Source organism: Coffea eugenioides, chromosome 6, assembly GCF_003713205.1.
Source record: "Coffea eugenioides isolate CCC68of chromosome 6, Ceug_1.0, whole genome shotgun sequence".
Taxonomy (NCBI): Eukaryota; Viridiplantae; Streptophyta; class Magnoliopsida; order Gentianales; family Rubiaceae; genus Coffea; species Coffea eugenioides.
Genome location: NC_040040.1, coordinates 25180362 through 25202167, shown reverse-complemented (window position 1 = coordinate 25202167; position 21806 = coordinate 25180362). Strand labels below are relative to the sequence as shown.

At 34.3% G+C, this 21806-nt stretch overlaps 2 protein-coding genes, 1 long non-coding RNA gene and 1 pseudogene across 3 annotated transcripts; 3 read left to right on the top strand and 1 right to left on the bottom strand.

Moving 5' to 3' along the window:
- The first annotated feature begins 5917 nt into the window (after window positions 1-5917).
- LOC113773936 (protein FAR1-RELATED SEQUENCE 5-like) lies at window positions 5918-7758 on the top strand. The gene is made up of 2 exons (XM_027318530.1): window positions 5918-7580; window positions 7739-7758. Exons 1-2 carry the CDS (start codon window positions 5918-5920, stop codon window positions 7756-7758), a joined length of 1683 nt encoding a protein of 560 aa, XP_027174331.1.
- A 101-nt stretch (window positions 7759-7859) lies between these two features.
- Window positions 7860-8837, top strand: LOC113773158. Its single transcript, XM_027317721.1, has 3 exons — window positions 7860-8173; window positions 8563-8631; window positions 8752-8837. The coding sequence occupies exons 1-3, from the start codon at window positions 7862-7864 to the stop codon at window positions 8824-8826; spliced, it is 456 nt and encodes a 151-aa protein (XP_027173522.1). The 5' UTR covers window positions 7860-7861; the 3' UTR covers window positions 8827-8837.
- Window positions 8838-9116: 279 nt separating this feature from the next.
- Window positions 9117-11221, bottom strand: LOC113775641. Its single transcript, XR_003468911.1, has 3 exons — window positions 11109-11221; window positions 10586-10794; window positions 9117-9587 (listed from the first exon to the last, which is right to left on the bottom strand). It is a non-coding gene; the product is annotated as an uncharacterized LOC113775641 (long non-coding RNA).
- Window positions 11222-15450: 4229 nt separating this feature from the next.
- LOC113772941 overlaps window positions 15451-21806 on the top strand; it is a 31648-nt pseudogene continuing 25292 nt past the window's right edge.

Genomic DNA, 21806 nt, shown 5'->3' with positions numbered 1-21806 from the left:
TCTAAAATAGTATTATTTAGATGAAAAAAAAAAGTTAATAAGAAAACCAATAATGTGAACTCAATATAGAAGTATAGTTCATAGACAGTAAGAATTAGTGAATAATGCTACATGAGAATAGAATCAAAAGCATACAGACTGCAACTTGTAATTTTAACTTCCATTCACCTCAAAAAAATGAAAAAAAAAAAGTAAAGACAAAATTAGAAGAAAGGAAAAAACATAATGTTTGTAAGCATATAGAAAGATATTTACCTTAACATCCAAGTGGAAAATTCCGTGAGAGTTCATATAATTTGTAATCAATGAGATTCCACAGTTATGTAATACCATTCATTGATTTATTCATATAGATCCAAAGCATATGTACTCCAGCTTGTAATTATAAAGAAAGGGAAAAGATGTTTGTAAGCATATAGAAATGTATGTACCTTAATATGCCGATAATGTTGTCATATTGCGATCAATAAAGAATAAAATCTCTTGATCTTGTAAAATATAATATGCTCAGCAATAATTATTTAAAATATACATTCTCAACTCTTAGGGAAATAAGTCTAGTGAAGTGAGACAAAATTAGAAGGATTGGTTGAAAATAGAGCAAGGATATTAGTATCTTTAAATCCACATGAGCTTTAAAATTCTTTTTTTCTTCCCACGTTGTGACTTTCTCAAGCAATGGTATATTCAACTTTCCGGAACAGAATTTCTTCAAATTTGGGCAATTCGTTATGATCAACTCAGTGAGTAGGGAAAATTTAAACTCATAATTCTCCCAGTGACTATGGAATTGACATTCAAATATTCATTGTGCTCTTATGCCACCTGTGTACTTGCAGTCATGGAAGTTTGAGCATAATGTATAACTTTACAATCATGGAGAGCTCAATATTAACCATTTCCCACACTCAAATCGGGGTAGAGCCACGCAAATGGGTGGTGGCAAAAGACTAGTAATTTAGAAAAAGAGAATACGTGTTCTACAATTTCAAAATAAAAAAAATGCAGGTTCCTTTTCCTATCTAGAATTATAATCACCATTGACTTGTGGAAAACAATAAAAGTACAGATGCCATGTAGCAAAGATTACTGCAGGTTCCAGAAGATTGTGATGAAGGATTAAAGTGCTTTGCCTTCGACGCAGGGACAAAGATTTTTAATATAGTATTCCACAAACTCTTCATTAAGAAAAATAAATGTTGGAAGAAATATAAATAGGATTGTCAACCCGCTTGCCCAAAAAAAAAAGCATGGTAAACCTAATTTTTAATTAGATTAAATAGAGTTTGGGTCTAAATGTTAAGTCTGAATTGAATATGAGTCGAACTTAAATCATATTAGGCTCTGATTGGAGCCCAACCCATATATAAGTAAACCTAATTTTTAATTGAATTAGATAGAGTTTGAGCCTAGATGTTAAGTCTAAATTACTTGTGAGTCGAACTTAAATCATGCTTGGGCTCTGATTGGGGCTCAGCCCATATATAAGTATAATTATACTGCGGGAAAATCCTGTCTCTCTTGCCAAGGATGCCACGTACCAGCAGGTAGAGCAATTATGCGAACAGAAGCTACGAAAGACTTCAACTCCAATTGCCGCAAGAGATCCCCTCTAAAGAGTAAACATAATTTTTGAATTTAGTTCCAGACACATCTAGAATACATTTATTATTTAAAATTAAAAGATAACATTGCTTAAGAAAATGGCATAACACAATACATAGATGCATTTTATTATTAAAAAAAGGACTGGCAAAACAAGCTATCTAAATTCTACAAATATACTTTTATCTCCCACTTTGCTAAATGCACTTCATCTGTTACGTAGGTGAGTTCTCTTCAGCGCAGAAAATGGACATTGAAGAGTTCTGTGCAGCTGCAATAAATGTGCACCATCTTGAAGGTTGTCTATTTTGCTAATTAGCATGACTTGTTACATATCATTTGAAGGGGGCAATAGGAATTTGATGTATTAGAGATCCATCATAGCTAAAATGAACAACTGGGAATTCTCACTCTAAAGTACAAATTTACGTCTGAAATGTGATCCCTTTAATTGCTTTAGAACTAGTAATCCACATGTAATAAAATGCATTGACTAGAAGCAGCTAGCCACTGATACAGATTTACTCCTACATGGGTTTACTTAGAGAAATGGTTGAGAATACTGCTTTGTGTCATGATGCTAATAGCAGCACCAAAGTACATGCCTCGTAGCCCTGTGCAATAGGATCTCCTGACACTTGACTTTATGATTGATGAGTAGTTCTTTAAATGATAGCATTCTTAATGCTACTCCTGAATTATAATTTCTACACAGAATCTCGGACTTAGTCCGTCAGTCCCGATGACTGAATTATAATTTCTGCAGGACTGGATACGGCATTCTGATAACTCAGTTTCTTGGGATTTGTGAGGCTTTTGCATGGAGTTCCCCATGAACATTTCAGAAGGCTTGAAACCACCAACTACTCAGATTGATCCCTCAAATGCTTCTCTTAATCAACAGATTAGCAGCGTCTCAAAGGATTACAGATTTGACTGTTAATATAGCACGTAAAAGGCAAGAAGTGTCTGTTAAATGCAGTCGCAGGGCGCTTTCAGTGCAGTAGCTGAAATTTGTCAGTTCAAAGCCATTTCAGCTTATTCTTGCAGTGGTATGCTCCTGCTCATTGTTCTCCTTGTATCTCTTCCTCCAGCGTTAAAATTTTAGAGCATCTTACAATTGATGATAGATATTAAAATTGTATTTAGGACTAGAAAATAGCTTAAAGCTGCAGTAAGTTTTGCGGCTTTGGGTGTATCCCTTGTGTACCCTGGCTACCTTAACTTCTTAATAAATTTTTACTTAGTTCTATAACTTAAATGTTTTCTTGAGCGTTCGAACTATATTGGTTGGACTCCCATCTGTTGCAGCTCTGCTTTCCCTTCTTCAAGGAACTTCTGATGCAGTTAACTACTTTCTGTTCATTTAATTTCTCCTCTTTCCGGAAAAAAATCTCTCACATATGATTTGGTGTCTGGAAGTATATGTTCTGTCCTCATTTTGGCTCCTGCGATGGATTGCACAGTAAAGTGAAAAGGAAGCATTTCAGTTTGTTCAACTTATTTTAGTTGGACAAATTTGTCATCGTAACCTTGAAATGGGACTAAAGTGAAAAATTACAACAGCTAAGAAGAATAGCTACTCGACACAATAATGAATGAAGAAAAACCTGTTATTGGAATCCGAAAAGTGTCATGCTGTTACAAAATTTCTTTGCAACTTTCGCCCACATATAGAAGGCATAATTCAATCAAGCATCCCAAAGCATCATTAGATATCAAAATATTCACAAGGAATGAAAGTTCTATATGTCACCAATATCCAATATGAGAACATGAGTTCGTCAGGAAAAGCGTAGTAGTTTTGTACAATTATCAAGTCCGGAAAAGCGTTTGGAAAATATGAAACAGGGTAAGATCCTTGTAATTTTTTTTTTTCAAGATAGATCAATAGTAAAGCCATGTGCAATAGTAAAAGTTTAAGGTAATACGTTTCACTATACTATGTGACCAAAATTAGCAGCATGCGACATTAAGGAACTATTAAAAAATAATTAAAAATAAGCATTGCGACTTATCTGCTTCGTAGAATTGAATTTAAAGGGTGAAAATGTTTTAGTTTTGATTAGTATTTAGTATTTATATTGGTGTCAAGACTTAATTTTTTGTAAGAATAAACTTCTAGCAGTAATGTAATACCATAAAAATCTCTATTGAACAATATATATTTTAGATTCTGCCCATTTAGAAGACAAACTCAACCACATTTTTATTGTAGAAACACACTTATAAATTAAGGAACATGCTTCAATAAAATTTCTTAAAAACACTCCCAGAAAAATCAAGAAGGTAAGCCCAATTAAATTTTAAAATTATTGTTTAATCACCTTTTGGTCCAGAACACATGCTGGCAAAATTTGAGTGCCTGTTTGAGTTAAATTTTTCTTTTTGGAGAGAATTTATTGTAGACTAGTAATACTTCACATATTTTACATGTGATTGTAAAATCCTAAAATATAATACTTTTTTAGCTATTATGAACAACCATCATACTTTAACAATAGTATCATATGAACCTACTAAATTATTTATTTTACATTCATTATATAGTCCAATTAATCATCTGATCATATACTATGTCAATAGATTAGATAATTTGAAATATTTATCTAACTTTTTTCTCTTTTTCTTTTTCTTTCACTCTTGTAGATGCCTTTGAATCGTTAGCTAGTTGTCCTTCTTTATTTTCACAAATTAAGCAAAAGCAAGAATAACTTTTTGATTCTAGCATCACCTTTTTTTTGTAGTATCTATATTAATAACTTTTTTTGTAGTATCTATATTTCTGATGATCTTGGAATTGGAATTACAATTGTGGATAATCAAGAATTTTTCATTAACTGATAAATTGGGAGTAAAACGCAAAAGGACAGTTTTAGATAAAAGTGCTTTATTATCTTAATTGTCTCCATAATTCAAATTTGCTGCTTCATTTTTCGTAACAATTACCATTATTGAATATTAGGGGAAAATGCAGTTTTCATCCCCAGTGTTTGGATGAGGGACCAAGTTCGTCCTCAAAGTTTTAGCAATAGCACATTTAGTCCTCAATCATTGTCAATTTTGGTCAATTTAGGACAATTGACAGAAAACTCTTGAAATTGCATGGAATGTAGTCACATGAGACGCATGCTCCTCCTTTAGTGTAATTTATTGCAGCCAACAAAAAAGAAAAAAATTGTCTTCTTTTTCATTCTTTTGTCCTCTTTTAACAACGAAGAACTTTTCCAATATTCTCACTGACATCAATCGGACAATCGGCCGGCTACTAGCTAGAAGATTGGTGAAAGTGGATCCATGTAGAACTCCATTGAAGAAAAATGTCCTTACAAAAGAAGGAATTAAATGATCGGTCACCCTCAAAATACGCAACGGATCCTCTGTACCACAACCCTGTCTCACACCCTATCCCACCCCTCCTAAACTTGCCAAGTGTCCTTTTATTAACCCAATCATGAAACAACCCAACTCGAACCATGTTTATTTAGTTAACCGATTAATCTAGCTTGGGTGACTTAATCTCTATAACCAACATCAATTAAAATAAAAAACCCAAAAATCAAAATTAGAGATTAAACAAGGCACAAAAAAAATACCCCACAAGCTTCATCGCAACGCAGCCCTCCTCAAAAGCTTCATCGCAACGCAGCCCCACAAGTACTCTTCATTAATCTGCTGTATACTACTACTCTTCATCATATCCGTCCGGGTAAGTCCATTATGTCGAACTCAAACTTAAATCCCCAGCATCGAAATTGATGAAAGAAACATATGCTAGTGCCTGGTAGTATAATTCATGGACAATATTTTTTTTTCCTGAAAAGAATTAGGCAGCCAGCTTTCAACTTCAATTTGATGATTACGATTTAGATCATAATTATGAAGGGCAATGCTCTCGAGACCAACATTATGGCAAAGAAAAAGGTAATACTATATATGAATTGAGTGGTGTAGATTGGTGAGTTATGGAAGAGATTTTTTTTTTTTTGGGCCTCAAGCTTTTCAGCAAATTAAAGCAAGGTTGAAAGGCACCGGATAGAGGTCGACTTAAGCTATAAGTTTTACGGCAGATTGGTCTAGATTGGTTTACACATTATACTCAAAGACGGTTTCATTTTTTCTATTTATTATTTATTTTTTAATATTCTAGCTTGGGTGTTTATACAGTAAGTTATCTGCTCTTTGTTTGATCATTCCCTCTGAGGATATCTACTTTTCATTCATGGGTCGAGTACTTTTGCATGGGTTATTTTATTCTAGTGAAATTCGGTTGGCTATGTGATACAGGTCATTTGTTCGGTTTTGGGGGAATATGGAGAATGATTTGCCAACTCATGAAGTCCAATCATGTCGCAAATTGGACTTTGAAGATGTTGACTTGCAGGAGATAAATGATAATGCCTTACCTCTTTGTATTACTGATGGCAATCGAGGAAATCAAATTTTTCTTCCTTTGGCTATACCGGATGACTTGGTCCCGAAACTTGACATGGAATTCGATACTGAAGTAGCAGCCAAAAATTTTTACCAAAAATATGCTAAAGCATCTGGTTTTGGAACTCGATTGAGTAAGGGACATAAAGACAAAAATAGTGATTTGATGTTGGACAGGGTTTTTTGCTGCTCCCGTGAAGAAAAAAAGCCAAAAGACAAACGCAATATGATTGTTAAGTGTCCTCGTCCAGAAACAAGATGTGATTGCAGTGCAAGGATGAAAATTAGCTGTAGACAAGGTGAAAAATACCGTGTTGTGCAATTTGTTGCTGAACATAATCATGAGCTATCAACTCCAAGCAAAACTCATTTATTCAGATCTCATAGACATCTGACAATGGCACACGAAGCTGAAATAGATATGGCCCGAAGTTGCGGAATTACACCAAAACAATCGATTGAACTGATGTCGAAACAAGTTGGTGGACGAGAAAATCTTGGGTTCATTCGAGATGATTTAAAAAATTACTTACGATCCAAAAGATCCATACCAATGATGCAAGGTGACACAGGAGGAGTCTTAGAGTACTTACAAGGCATGCAATTAGAGGATCCAAATTTTTTTTACGCCATTCAAGTAGATGAAGATGACTTGATAACTAACATATTTTGGGCTGATGCAAAGATGAGAACGGATTTTGCTCATTTTGGTGATGTGGTTTGTTTTGATACAACTTATAGAAAACACAAAGATGGGAGGCCAATTGCATTATTCGTTGGTGTAAATCATCATAAACAAACTACTGTTTTTGGGGCTGCTTTATTATATGACGAGACAATTCTGACATTTGAATGGCTGTTTGACACATTTGCTAAGGCTATGATGGGAAAAATACCAAGAACTATTCTTACAGACCAGGACGGAAGAATGGCAACAGCTTTGGCTTCTCAATGGCCAACAACGTATCACCGCTTATGTATATGGCATATCTATCAAAATGCAGCAACGCATCTAGCTGATGTCTTTAAAGATTTTCAAAATTTTGCGACAGATTTTAGTCACTGCATATATGACTATGAAAATGAGGATGATTTTTTTGAGGGATGGAGTGAAATGCTAAAAACGTATGGTCTGGAAGACAACAAGTGGTTGAAGAAAATGTTTGATATAAAAGAGAAATGGGCTTTAGTGTATGGGAGAGAAACCTTTTGTGCTGATATGACCACAACCCAACGAAGTGAGTCCATGAACAGTGTGATAAAGAAGTATGTAAGTTATAAACATGGCTTACTTGAATTTTTTGAACACTTCCAAAGGCTGTTAGATGATCGTCGCTATAATGAATCTGTAGCAGATTTTAAAGGCAATCAAAGTACGCCGGCAATGACATTTTCTTGTAGGATTTTACAGCATGCAGCAAGTGTATATACACATGAAGTGTATGAAAATTTTAAGGAGGAGCTATGCAAAGGGATTGATTGTAAATGGGAAGTTGATGGTGACTTAGGAAATCAAATGAGTTACAGAGTTACACCACATGGTAAGACTTCCCACCATCTTGTAACTTATGATTCATCCACGAATTCAATTTGTTGTAGTTGTAAGAAATTTGAATTTGCTGGATTTTTGTGTTCACATGCACTAAAAATATTGATGACTCTGAATATTGTAACAATTCCGGATGCATATATATTGAAGAGATGGACAAAAGCAGCTAAAACAGGAAATGTGCATGTTTCCAGTGAAAGTAGCCCGGAAATGGAGTTAAAGGCAAAATTAAGTTTTCGTTACAAAGAATTATCCTATCTATATATGCAGCTGATGACAAAAGCTTCTGAATGTGATGAAGCTTATCAAATTGCTAAAGATGGATTTTGGAAAATGTCAGAACAAATGGATGTATGTTGTCAAGGGAAAAAGAAAATGAAAGAAGTGCGTATTGAAGAACATTGTAGTGTGTATCAAGATGTTGACACTAATCCATCTGAAATTGCCTATAATAAAATAAAAGGCATCAAAGTGAAAGAAAAAGTCACCTACAAGTCGAGCAAGAGACCAAGGAGTGCACTAGAAATGGCTACTAAGAAACGCAAGTACAAGGTGAAGGAGAAGTTTTCATCGAAAAGATTACAGGTTTGACAATTTATTTAATTTATGTGAACAATGCTATTTGATTGTTTGACTATTACTTTTTTTTGGGTTCTTTGGTTGTATGATGAATGATGAGTATAGAAATAGTATTAGGATCCTTATTTATAATTTGGATAAAAATGATTGTAGGAATTGGGAAATAATGTTGTTAATTCAAGTATGGATTCTGCTACAATTCAAGGTTTTGCTCCAGAATTACCGCCACAGCAGGTATAGTTATTCGTCATATTTGTCTTGTATAGCATAGTGCATATGTAATTTATTTTAAATTTTATTTGAATAATTTATTCTTTAGATGACTAAAGTACATTAACGATATGTTTTTTCAATGAAAATTTTAATTTGTGGTCGTCTCTTTTTAATTATATTAGGAATTTGGAATTTCAATAGAAGACATCTACAATAGGCGAAATCCCACAAACATGACACAATTATTGCAAGTAAGTAAATAGTATGCTTACTTATAAGTTTATTGCAGTTTTTTCTAGTATTATACTTTTACAAGTTTATAGCTATTTTTATAATGAAGGGTGGTCTTCTATTTCTTATTTTTTGGGCAGACGTTGGACCCTAACTTAACCCAAGGCTATGATTTGATGTCTTCAAGTTCAATAGCACACCACCAGCGTCAATGAGTTTTGTAGGGACAAGAACTGGGAAATAATGATGATAGTGATCAACAAGTTGCTAAAGATGAATGATCAGTGCAAAAAACTTGGATGGTGTGAAGTTATACATTTATACACCTCGGAATCTATCCACTCTTTTCTTTCTGTTCCCTTGTAGAAGAGGGATCATAGATTTTTATACACATCATTCCCATCTGAATGAAATCTTGGGCCGTAGGTCTTCTCAATGGGTTCATTTGTTTGTTCTCGGGTCCAGTGTCTTTAATATGCAATAAATTCTCTTTAAAGCATCAAACAAGAAGAAAAAGCTGCATGAATGAACAATGAAAAAAATTGTTTGGATGCTACATAGGCTTCTAACCACAGAATTCATTCGAAAGTTACAATTCTGTTGAAAAAAACAGAGATTTCTGTACCTTCCTCCTGGTGCCATGAAAAAAGAGCTGCACCTAAGAATTTACAAAATCAATCTACTAATGATCAATAAACAGTCTATTCTGACGATAACTTTTACCTAAAAAAGTCTGGTTTGACTTTTTCTATAGTACAGGAATCGATCTGTATGTAGTTACTTAAGAACAACAACCGGCCACGAAGCTCTGCAACTTAAACAATGGCCCAAACCTTCTTCCGGCAAAATAAAACTGAGTTGCTGGTCTTGTCTGATCATCTGCCAAAAGATGCACTTCAATGTCCCAAAGAAACTTGGGGGCAAGATCTTTTACTTGTGATATAATTGGTTCTTCATCTCTAATAATAATGATACCCTGAAAGCAAAACATTAGCCAATCTTTACCATCACCTGGAATAAATCAAGCAATGCAAAGATCACGGTAGTCGAGAGGGCAAGTTAGTGGATTAACATACGCAGCTGCAGTAGTGGTGAAGCTACCAGAAGTCCTTTAGTTACATTACACAGAACCTTATAGTGAAGAGGTCTACTGCTGGTACACTAAGCCCAAATTTCGATGACCAAAAACAAAATATAAATCAAGAGAGGCAGGTTCTCCAAGGCAAATGAGAGGTAATGCCAATGTACTACTTTCTATAGTAGTAGTATTACAAGGTCTATAACACCTATCATATGTTATGATTTTTGGAGATGTTTTTGTGTGTGCGGTATATAGGACCCAAGAAAATGCATAAGATGCAAAACATCTCAACAGCTTAAGGGGGCACAAGGTGAGCAGCACTATATTAAAGCCAACAAAGAATAGTGAAACATATCCCAGAATAGTGAAACATATCCCAGAGGAGTCGTGCTATTTTGTCTTCTTTGCTTGATTGTTTTATGTAAGAAATGAATTAATTTTCTCCACCCTGTGATGCTATTAATGAAGAACTGCAAGGAATAATCACCAGAAAAATGGAAAGGAAGCAGAGCAACGAGTAATATTAATTACATCAACAACCACATTAATGGCATTAATAGTGACAGAATAATCAGCTAAAAGTATTTCCTGAACAAATATTTTGGTTATACAGATTTTCCTTCAAACAATTTAAGTATTTGCTCACCAAAAGAAAAAGAAAAAAGAAAATGTCAAACTAACTTCCATATACAACCTTACTGGTTATTCTTCTTTTTTTTAAGGCAAATGAAAATTTCAAAAAAAAGAGAGGAAAAAAAAAAGAAATAGTAGGATATTATGCTATGAAAGAACAAAGATAATGAGAAAAATCAAAAAGGAAAAATGGCAAAGCTTGAATGAGTGAATCAAGCTTTTTTTTTCTGCTACTTATCTGTTGTGAAGAGGATTTGGACCTGTATACACTTTTCTCTTGTCACCACCAAAAATCTCATCATCGGCACTATCCTTATCTGCATTTCCTCATCGGCACTATCCTTATTGGCACTATCCTTACAGTTTGATTCATCTTCCTCTTAGGCATTTGATCGAACAGGTGGTGTGCTTCGTCCAGCAGATACCGAATTTTCAAACAATTTAACAGATGAAACATTCGGAGTGGAAGCTGCAAATTAGAAGAAAAATTCACTCAATCAGCAAAAGATAAACGCAAACTTGTTACCCTCCCAAAATCATCTACACCTAAGTTCCAAAACACTAAAACAGAGATACCTATCTGTTACAGAATATAACCAATTTCTTACTTCTTCCCTGCAATTGAGGATATAGCAAAACTAATTCAATTGGTGTGTATCAACAGACCAATTTGAAGTTGAAAACTAGATCACGTGCCTAAGCTTAGCAAATCACATCAAATTGGCCTGCGAAGAGCTTCGAAGGTTTCCCACCAAGGTTTTTAAGAAATAAGTTGTTACTCACCTTTGGGAAGAGATTCGAAGCTTCATCCGTGAATATTTCGTCAAAGCTGAATGGTGAAGATGATGAACTCGGACAGCCCTGCTGCGTTGCGATGAAGCTTTTGAGGAGGGCTGCGTTGCGATGAAACTTGTGGGGTATTTTTTTTGTGCCTTGTTTAATCTCTAATTTTGATTTTTGGGTTTTTTATTTTAATTGATGTTGGTTATAGAGATTAAGTCACCCAAGCTAGATTAATCGGTTAACTAAATAAACATGGTTCGAGTTGGGTTGTTTCATGATTGGGTTAATAAAAGGACACTTGGCAAGTTTAGGAGGGGTGGGATAGGGTGTGAGACAGGGTTGTGGTACAGAGGATCCGTTGCGCTCAAAATAGGGATTTGCACATTGTTGACTTTGGATTTACTTTTTGTTTATGGTCCCCAACTCAATAGGATACAACTCATTAAGAATATATATGTGTAACTATTATCAAAATTGAGATTGCAATTGTACGAAATTGGGAACAAATTACGTGACCAGAATCATATGTCAAAATTGAGATTTCACCAAGTTTTCATACACAAAATAGCTTCCTTACAAACAGAAAATGTCCACTTCCATACACAAAATGTACATAATTGATCAATCAACAGCTCGTTTTCATACTTCTCTGCTGCTACTTTAGTCTAAGTTTATCTTAAATCCTACCTTTTACAAATAAAGGATTATCCAACTAGCATTCTAGCAAACACATTTGTTTCCACAAAATACAATCTCAGTCTGGTAAATTTAGCAACATTTCTTACTAAACTTAGCAACAGCTTGCCCCACTTTCCATTTGCTTTGCTTGTTCTCCTCCAACTCAAAACCAACAACACCATTAGGACCACAATAATGATGATGAAAATTTTCTCCCTCTTTCGTATCTTTTCAACTATTTCTTCCAACTTATTCACCCTTTTTTGGCAAACCAGGTATAAGTACCCTTCCTCTTGGACCAATTTCCTCATCAACCTATCAAAATGCTTGCACCTGTCGAGTCTAATAAAACATAATTCAAAAATTTGTTAAAATCAAAGTTTTACTGGTGTGTCAATATTACAATGAGTTCCTACTGGCCACAAAGAACAACTAAGAAATCTTCTTTCAAATTGTCGCCCTGCTAACAAGTTGTTAGTTTTGTCCTCAACCCACAATTGCAGACACGTGTTGATGAAATCGAAGAAGCAGAACTTCTTCTTCGTATTTTAGCACTCTAGGTTCTCCATGGCCTTCGCTATTACAAGTAGAATAATGGGTATTGAGCATGATGAAACTTTGCCTGCAAAACTTAGGGCTAGAAAAAACATAGCATATGCTCAAGAAAGAAGGAGACACGAATGAAAAAAGAAGACAGTTTTCCCCATTTTGTTGGCTGCAATAAATTAAACTAACAGAGTATGCTTCTCACCTGACCACTTTCTATCCAGTTTCAAGAGTTCTCTGTCAATTGTCCTAAATTAACCAAAATTGATAATGTTTGAGGATTAAATGTGTTCTTGTTGAAAATTTGAGGATGAAATTGGTCACTCACCCAAACATTAGGGATGAAAAGCGCATGAATATTATTTGAGAAGAGAGTACTTAAGCCATCACTAAAAACTAAGACTAGACTTTACAAACATTGTAATCTAAGACTATTGATACTTTCGGTATCAAAACATCCATCATTTGAGTTGAATTTTTCAACGTTTTGTCATTTTTTGTCATTCTTTGTGTCACTCTATGTAGAGTACTTTGGACATCATTGAAAACTAAAACCAATTACACGAACACTTTAATTTGACTGAGACAGCTGGTACTATTGGTGAAAAAGAGAAAAAATCCGCTTTTTGTCCCTAAACTTTGAGTTAATGACACATTTCATCCCCAAACTTTTTGATGCACCACATTTAGTACATGAATTAATTATTTTTTGCCACATTTAGTCTAAAAATGGTAAATTACTTAATTTGGATAGAGAAAGTCACGTATTTGGCACGTGGCCGTTAAGTAAAAAAAAATTTCAGTCAAAATCAACGCCACATCAGTTTTCTCCATCCAAATTAAATATTTTACCGTTTTTGGATTAAATGTGGCCCAAAATAATTAATTTATATACTAAATGTGATGCAACTAAAAATTTGGGAATGAAATGTGTCCCTAACGCAAAGTTTGAAGACGAAAAGTCGATTTTTTCCAGTGAAAAAGTATCTACATTTACATCTATATTTATTTTTTATATTTTTCCTCGATTTGGGTGATCTTAATGTTCTCTTTTATGACATCTGAATTGAATTTTACAATTTTTTTGGGTAACATTTATTATTCGTTATGTAATATTATTTTTTTCTTTTAGTTTTGGTCTTTTTTTAGTGTTTCTTTTTTTTTTCTTTTGTTTACTATTAATATTGACTTGTAAATGATGTATATTGCTATTTCAGTTATAAGACTATCTTTTAACATGAGTGTTTGAGTTTTAATACACCATCACTCAAAGGGACGTTTCATCTTTGTAACCGTATTCATGAATCATATTAATTGATATTGATTATTATTGAATTGCAATAAAATGTTTTAAATTATTGAAGAAAATAGTAATTTTGGAATCATAAAAACTAAAACCAATTTTTTTCTTATACTTCTAACTAACAAGGATTCATTGTTCTAAAGTAAAATCGTCACATTGGGTGTGACATACAAAATTCTTCCCTTTTGTTTGAATTGGATGGATACAACTAATATAATTCATCTATTTGCTGAACGTTTCTCAACTCATTTTGTGTTTACAAGTTTAGGAGATTTTTCTTTATAAATTAAAATGGTATGACGCAATATAGTGAACATAATCATCAATTAATGTTTTATCTTGTCATCAACCAATATTTTCTATAATGAATTTAAATCATCATAAATTATAAGAGTGGAATATAGAACATTAATCATCAATTAGTAAGGGCACAATTAGGATAACAAAACTAAGATCATAAAAATGCAAACATTCAAAGGTACCAAAACACATGATAACTTTTATAACAATAATGATGATAATGATAATGATAATAATATGTTTTTAAAAACTTTTTAGATGTGAGGCTTTAAGTTGTTTTTAGAGTTTTTGAGATATTTTTGGAATACTTGTCTTTCCCTTGGGACTTGCCATCCCTTCTCCGTCCTCATCTCCTTCCCCTCTCTCACCCCTGACCATGAGGTCCTCTCTCTATTCACTCCTTTCCTTTCCCCACTAGCCATTCCTTTCTATTGTCAAAATCCTATCCCCTTTCTCTTATCGCCAAACCTCCTTCCTCTCCATTATAGAAGTTAGGGGGTTGATGAGCAAGAAAAGAAGGATGGATGGGAGAAGTTGCAAGGAAGGTGGGGATAGGTGATGGACAATAGGGCTATTGGCTCAATAGAGGTTCCTAATAGGAAAGGAATATAATGGTGGAGAGGGGAAGAGTGATGATGATGAGGTGTGTGTGTTGGTATGTATTTTGCTCTCTTTTTTCTTTTTTTTGCTTTTTTTAGTAATTTTTTGATATTTTTAGATGTTTTTGGGTGTTTTTAGTAATATTTACGAGGTGTTTATTATAGATATGTATTTTAGGTACATGTTTTTTTTATAAGTACAGCTATCCAACCAGGGATTTGGCTCTTTTCCAGTGAATTCTCTCTCCATTTATTGCAGTGCACATTTGGATGTATGACACGTGTCTTTATTTATTAACAAGGGTTACGTTAATCAAATTTAAAATGATCATATCCTTTTCTAATAAATGAAGACACGTATCATACATCTAGATGTACATTATAGGAAATGGAAAAAGAATCCATTAAAGAGGAGCTAAATCTTCCAACCGACGGCTTGGCTCCTATCTAGTAGATTCTCTCTCAATTTTTCACAATGCACATCTAGATGCGCGACACGTGTCTTTATTTATTAACGAAAGTTAGGATTAGTCAAATTTAAAAGGATCATATCATTTCATTTATTAACAAGGATTAGAATTAGTCAAATTTAAAAGAAAAATCTTCTTTCCTAATAAATGAAGATTAGAATTAGAAGATTTTTTTTCTAAATTTGACTAATTCTAATCCTTGTTAATAAATGAAATGATATGATCCTTTTAAATTTGACTAATCCTAACCTTTGTTAATAAATAAAGACACGTGTAGCATCTAAATGTGCATTCATAGCTTCAACAGTAGCATTACTATCACATCTTAGATCTCTGGCAATTCTGCCTATCACATGCTTCCTATTCTTAGTCACACTCGAGAAAATCAGGTTTGGAGAGGAGAGATTATATACGTCCCTCAAATGGGAACTGTCAAGGGCTCCCACAGTTCCACACCAGGACAAATCACTAGCAGGGTAAATGTAATTAATTGTAATCGTAAGTTACACAGTTCCACACCAGGACAAATCACTAGCGGGGTAAATGTAATTAACTGTAGTCGTAATTTACCCAGATCTTCTATTCTTGTCATTCTTACAATTGGCTGCATTGCTGTTTTCTACCTTGCATCTTCTTTCTTTTCCACAAAAGGATTCTTTTATTCCATCACAGGAACAAGTATGCAGAGCAAAATGCTAAGAATCATAGAGATTCTGAGAAGTACGTGTATTGGGGCAACAGAATTGACTGTCCTGGGAAGCACTGTGAGTCTTGTGAAGGCCTTGCCCACCAGCAATCCAGCCTCAGGCGTGCTCTTGAGGAAGCAATAATGTATCTTCAGAGGTAAATACCTTTTTTTGGGGGTAAAAATACAAAAAGAGAAAACAAAATAATCTTGATTATATGAATGGTTGGACTAGTGGGTTTTTGTTCTTTTGCTACTTTATTATGTTAATTCTCGTTTTGGAGGGGTTTTGGTTGTAAAATATGGAGCTTTATTGTGCATGATATATCAAAGTACAATCTTGTCAGCACAGTGTACGAGAGAGATGCTATAATGGTAATAGAGGAAGAGTTTTGGTCGTATAGCATGTATATTACTGGATTTGCTGATGATTTTGATTGGATGTGTTAAAAATTTGAGAGGGGAGAGGAGAGTTGGCTGATCCGTTACTATAAGGAGAATGAGAGGAATATTCTTGATTATTCATGGCTTTGAAATTTTTGCGTTTTTATCTCTTCTGGTTCATTATCCAACTGGAAGGATGAAGGTTCATGATAGAAGGTATTGGTAAAGTACAACATTGGCAAAAGTACAAGTGAATTTCGATATGTTATTGATTAAAGAATTCTGCTTATACATTATGTCTATTATGGGTCTATTGGTGATTTTGATTGGATATAGAATGGATCTAATTTTGAAGAAGAGAGAGATCTGCATCTTTTTGCAGTGTTATGTACAACTGATTCTTTATCTATGATGTAGTTTGTCTTAAAATGGTCCGTTTTTTCTAGGTAAGTGAAATGCATATAATATCGATATAGAAGAATGTTCATCTCCCTTTGATTTTCCCGTTTCTTTGTCCCCTTCTGTTACTCAGTTTGGTTCAGAAAGTTGTAAATTTTACTGATCAGGAAAGATATGGTTATATACAACATTGGCAACACAAAGTACAAGTGTACTACCATAATAGTATTGTAAGAAAATTTGCTTACACAGAAGGCATACAATGTGTTCCGTTTGTGACTCTGATTGGTTGTAAGATGGGTTTGGTATTGACAAAGTGGAAAGCTGCATCATTTTTTGGTATTAACTAGAAGTGAATTGTTAAATCTGGTTTAGTTTACCTTGAGATAGATTGATTTTCTCTTGGTAAGTACTGTTGTTATTACTGATATAAAAGAAATGTCCATCCTCCATTTTATTCTCCTTTCCCCCTTTTTCTGAGCGAATTTGATTGAGAAAGTTATAGATTTTATCATTTGGAAAGAGGGTGATGTCTGAAAATTGCAATGGAGATTTAAGTGCCTTCAATTGAATTCTGTGCCTAGGGGAGTAGAAGAATATTGCTTTCACCTGAGTATGTATTATTGGATTTGAATTTACTATTAGTCCCATAATCCTCTAGGGATTTGTTGGGAAAGACGGGAACTTGTAATTGAAGAGGAGACTTTTAGAGTACTAATTATGGGTGACACAAGTTCACACTGCATTCCTTGAATGTTGTTTTATGATTTAAAATACTATTTGAGGTTTTGCAAGATTATGAGGTTAGCTGATGAAATTTAGCATACAGAGATAAACCAGAACATGGTGAGCTGTGGTAGCATGCAACTTTAGTTACATATTAATGAAAATTTTAGTTGGACTTGATCTACAATTATGATAGAACATACCTGCATGTTCTGCATTTTGACTTCCGAGATTTTAGCTTACCCTGGAAAAATTTAGCATTTTAAGACTTTCCATTCTTCTTAGTGTTTTGCACTTGGAGGACCTGTTTCCACATTCAGTTGGAAGTCTGTCTTTATGGATGTAATCTTTAAAAGACTTGCAGCAGCTAGCTTTATGCTTTGGTGCTACTGGATTTCAGGCTTCGTGGACCTTCCACTTCATGGCCTCTTTGACTCTATTTGCTCGCTCAAGCACAAGAAAACCATTTGTTTTGACAATTGGTGGTCTTAGCATTCCAAGTTTTTGTTCCTTTCTTAGACCAAAATTTTGCAAAAAAAAAAAAAAAAAAGGCCTTGCAGTTTTGTTCCAGGTGCTACTTGTTTGAACCAAAAGATGCAAGATGTCGAGTTTTCCAGTATCACTAATTGCTTACATATGCTTTTAAAACAAAAATGAAACAACAAAGAGTAAAACAAATTGATGCAGCTGAAAATTTTTGTGAGTTTTGTTTATTTTATTCCATTTGTATTTTCCTTAAGTGCCTGATAACATACGTCAGTAAATAGTGGCCATTTAATGATTAATCTACATTTTTTAATTTTATTTGTTAGGGGGGCAGCTAGCTCTTGCTCAATGTATTCCTTGTATTATCTTGATCTCATATCAGAAATGGCTAGTAACAGTGGCATCAGATGCTATTGACAAGCAAGAAATTGGAATCCTGAGGGACTGCCAATGTGGCCGGGAGGACCTCAGATCAAAAAGTTTGTATTCGAATATTTTACTCGTAAATCGAACAGCAATGTCTCTGTCATGGTAATTTTACTTCTGTACTGCCTTTGCCTTTGCTTTGTTCTAAACATTCTCCATCCTTCTTGCATTCAATTATTTGTTTAAGAATGGTCAATCTTTAGGATTTTGTTACATACTGTTGAAGGCTCTTTTAATATTGTTTTTGGGTTAAGTTTTTAGCCCTTTAACTTGTTGAATGGTGCTTGGTTTGGTCATTCCCTTTCTCCCTCTAAGTTTAGGTTCACTGAGGATTACAATTTCATTGCAAAAATTTCTTTGTGAAGTTCAATGGACTTAGTTTTTTGAATCTTGATAAATTTCTTGCAGGTATTAATCATGGTAATCATTCAAGTTTATGAAGTGCAAGGATCAGAATAACCGTAGTGCTATTCTCGTCATATTATTTTCTTCCTTTAGTGGCTGGCATGAAGTCAAAGATTGGAGCAGAAAAGGTTGGTTCATGGTGCTATATGCAGTATTTTGTTCCATTTTCTGTTTCCTGTCATTATTATCAGTGACCGTTGAAATACGAATTATTGTGCTGTGGGACTTTCCCTTGTCCTAGAAATTTAACTTGTTTGCAGATAACACTTCTTATTAGCATACCATCTTTTCTGGTTTATGCCCATGCAATTGGTAAAGTTTGCCATGCTATTTTGTTTTTAACTTACCCACTTATCATGGTAATGTTTTCAAGTCTTTGACAAAGCAGGACCTTACCCACTCATGTTTATGATACTTAAGTTTAGCAACAGGCTAAAACATAATTAAGTGGAGGCTATATTCCGGAGTTTTAAGTTTTTCTTTTTTTTCCTCCTTTTATTTGTAATATACTTTTCTAATCATTTGTTGAGTTGTTTTGGGGTCTTGTTTCGTGGTCTCAAGTACACAGTGTGAGCTTTGGACCTTGGAATGACATGATTCTAAAGTTTGCACTATAGCTGCCTATGATGTAAAAATCAGACCACATCTTGTCTCTAACCTGAGAAAGAGGTGGCTTGTAGATAAAGAAGAATAAACTTCTCTTTAAATGTGAGCTTTAGACTGAAGTAATTCAGGTTGCTTTGGAAAAATTCCCACCATCAGATTAGTTAAATAATCAAGAAGTCTTTTTTGGTCTAATTCTAGCCCTCTTGGCGCTTTAATTGTTTATGACAAGTTTTATATCAACTAATACTCGTTCAGAGTCTACTAACTAATTGGAGTCTCTTAATTGTCTGAGAGCGCTGCCTTCATTGGTTCTTGTAAATTGTGTAAGTAAGCTTAATTACAAGCTTACATTTAGGCTGAAAACTAACTTCATTATTGTCTAAAAGTGGATGTAAAAAATGTCGATCAGTTGATTTTTTATTTTGAAGGTCTTCAAAAAGCCTATCAAGAAGTTAAGAGTTGTTCCAACTTTCAAACTCCCTATGTTAGCCATTCTTGATTTTTGAATTTGATGCATTATAATATATGGTTTATTTCGATAGTGAATTATTTGCCAAAATTTATTTTCTTGGATCATCAACACATTTTTCAACCACCTTTTTATCTCACATACATCACATCAAAAAAGTGCTACAGTAATTTTTCAAAAACTTATCCCAAATAATCTACCATCCAAACACACTATTATATCCATTATGTACTCTAAGTTGTTTTTGGTCATTTTTGTAAATGTACAATTACAATGTGGCAATTCATTTGTCCATGTTCTTGCTAATCTGACTTGGAGATGATAGGAGCATTGCATATATTTCTGTTGATGATCTCCTGAAGGTGCTATATATGGTGTGAACTTTTTTGACACGGGGAATTATTGCCATGAGTTTTCCCCTTTCCTTCCTCTCCTATAGCTGAAGAGGAAAAGAACAGACAGAAACAAAACTAAACAAAACAAATCAAAAAAAGGAGGAAAGAAAAAAGGGTTCTGTCAAATATGGGAACACAATGGTCTGCCATAGGTGTGATACTTAATAATGCCCTTGCATAAATGTGTTTTGCTCAATATTATGGGGAAGATAGCCGATAAGTTGTCCTTATGTTTGGTAGCCGAAATTTATATGCTCGTTACATTATTTGCACACTGCAAATGTATCGTTGCTTTCTTGAGTTGACTATCATAGTTTGGATTATTGAAAAGAGTAGAACCTGGGCTTGTAGTAAACTTGATGTTGAGAATACTGTGGATCTTGTTTGGAAGGAAAAACTGGTCATGATATCTTAGTGATACGTAAAATTGCTATTCCTATTGGAAGATTTCTGGTTGGTGCTTCTACAAGAAGTTTGAAATATGTTCCCCTTTTGTAGTCATTTTGGTGATGGGACTTTAAGAAGACTGATTATTTCTACCATTCACCACTCCCTGGCAGGGTAAACATTAATGTCGTAAAAGCTTGACTACTGCAATTAGTTGTAAGGTGCATTGTCACTTTTGGTAAACAAGTTGTGAACTTTTAATTTTTTTTAGAAAAAATAATATTTCCTTTTCCTGTCTGACAGTTGAAACTTCTGCATATGTAAATGAACACTAGTGTCAGGGTAAGCATAGGTTCTCTGTTAATGTTTGGCACCACTCGTAATAGGTGCGTCACGTGCTCTTTGCGTTGAAAGAAGTCTAGCATACATGTCAAGGGACAAGTGAGAGTCCTTGATAAGTAATTTCTTTCTTTTATATGGCTTAATCATATAGATGAGGGTGATAATTCACCACATAGAGAGACTGTATTGTGCTTGTGAGTTACACTTAAAATTTGTACAAGAAGGCTTGCCATTTCACTGCTGCTGCATGCTTTATTAGTGGGCTCCTTTGGTTGGTTGGTTGATTATAATTTTGGTGCACAGTGTAGGGCTTGAATATTTGATAGGAGATCTGAGAATGAACCTTGGTGCACAGTGTAAGGCTTGCCATTTCTTTTTGTTTCAGAGCCATTCTTTTCTGCTAGCTGATCATTGGTTGGTGTTGCATTTATAGTTGGAGAGTCAAGAGTGTGTACCAAAAAAAGTTTTGGGTGTACCTTTGTGTTCTACATGTATTTAGAGAAGTTTCATACGCATGTTTGGTTCATCTGTCACTTTGCCTAATTGTGGTCTCATGTCATCCATATGTGGGCACCTGTTTGAATACCTTCTTTATGGGAGTCAAAAGCTCTAATATGACATCATTGATGCTTTCGAATGGCTAGTGTTCTATTGCAGTCAGCTATAACATTGCTTTGTTTTAAAACTTTCTGTTTTTAAGTGATTGACATTTAATATGATTGGTGAGGTTTCCCTTCTTGGTGATCGTGATGCTATCCATGTCAGATGAGGTGATAAATTGAAAACTCACAAGGATAGGTTCGGCGTTGATTGGTCTTGGTATCCTTATCTTGATAGGGATACCCGTCCAGAATTTATTTCCTGCAGAATTGTAAAATGGGTCCCACAGAACAAACCTTTTTTATTGCTTCAAATGAGAGGACCCCAGGTTTCTTTGACCATATTTGCCCATCCCAGATATATTACCTTCCACTCTGATCCTTCTGAACTTTATATGATTGCTGTCTTGGGAGTAACAGTAGATCAAAATTTTGTATATCCTTTGCAAACCCCCTTGAAAAAAAGAAAAGAAAAAGAAAAAGGCCTTTTACT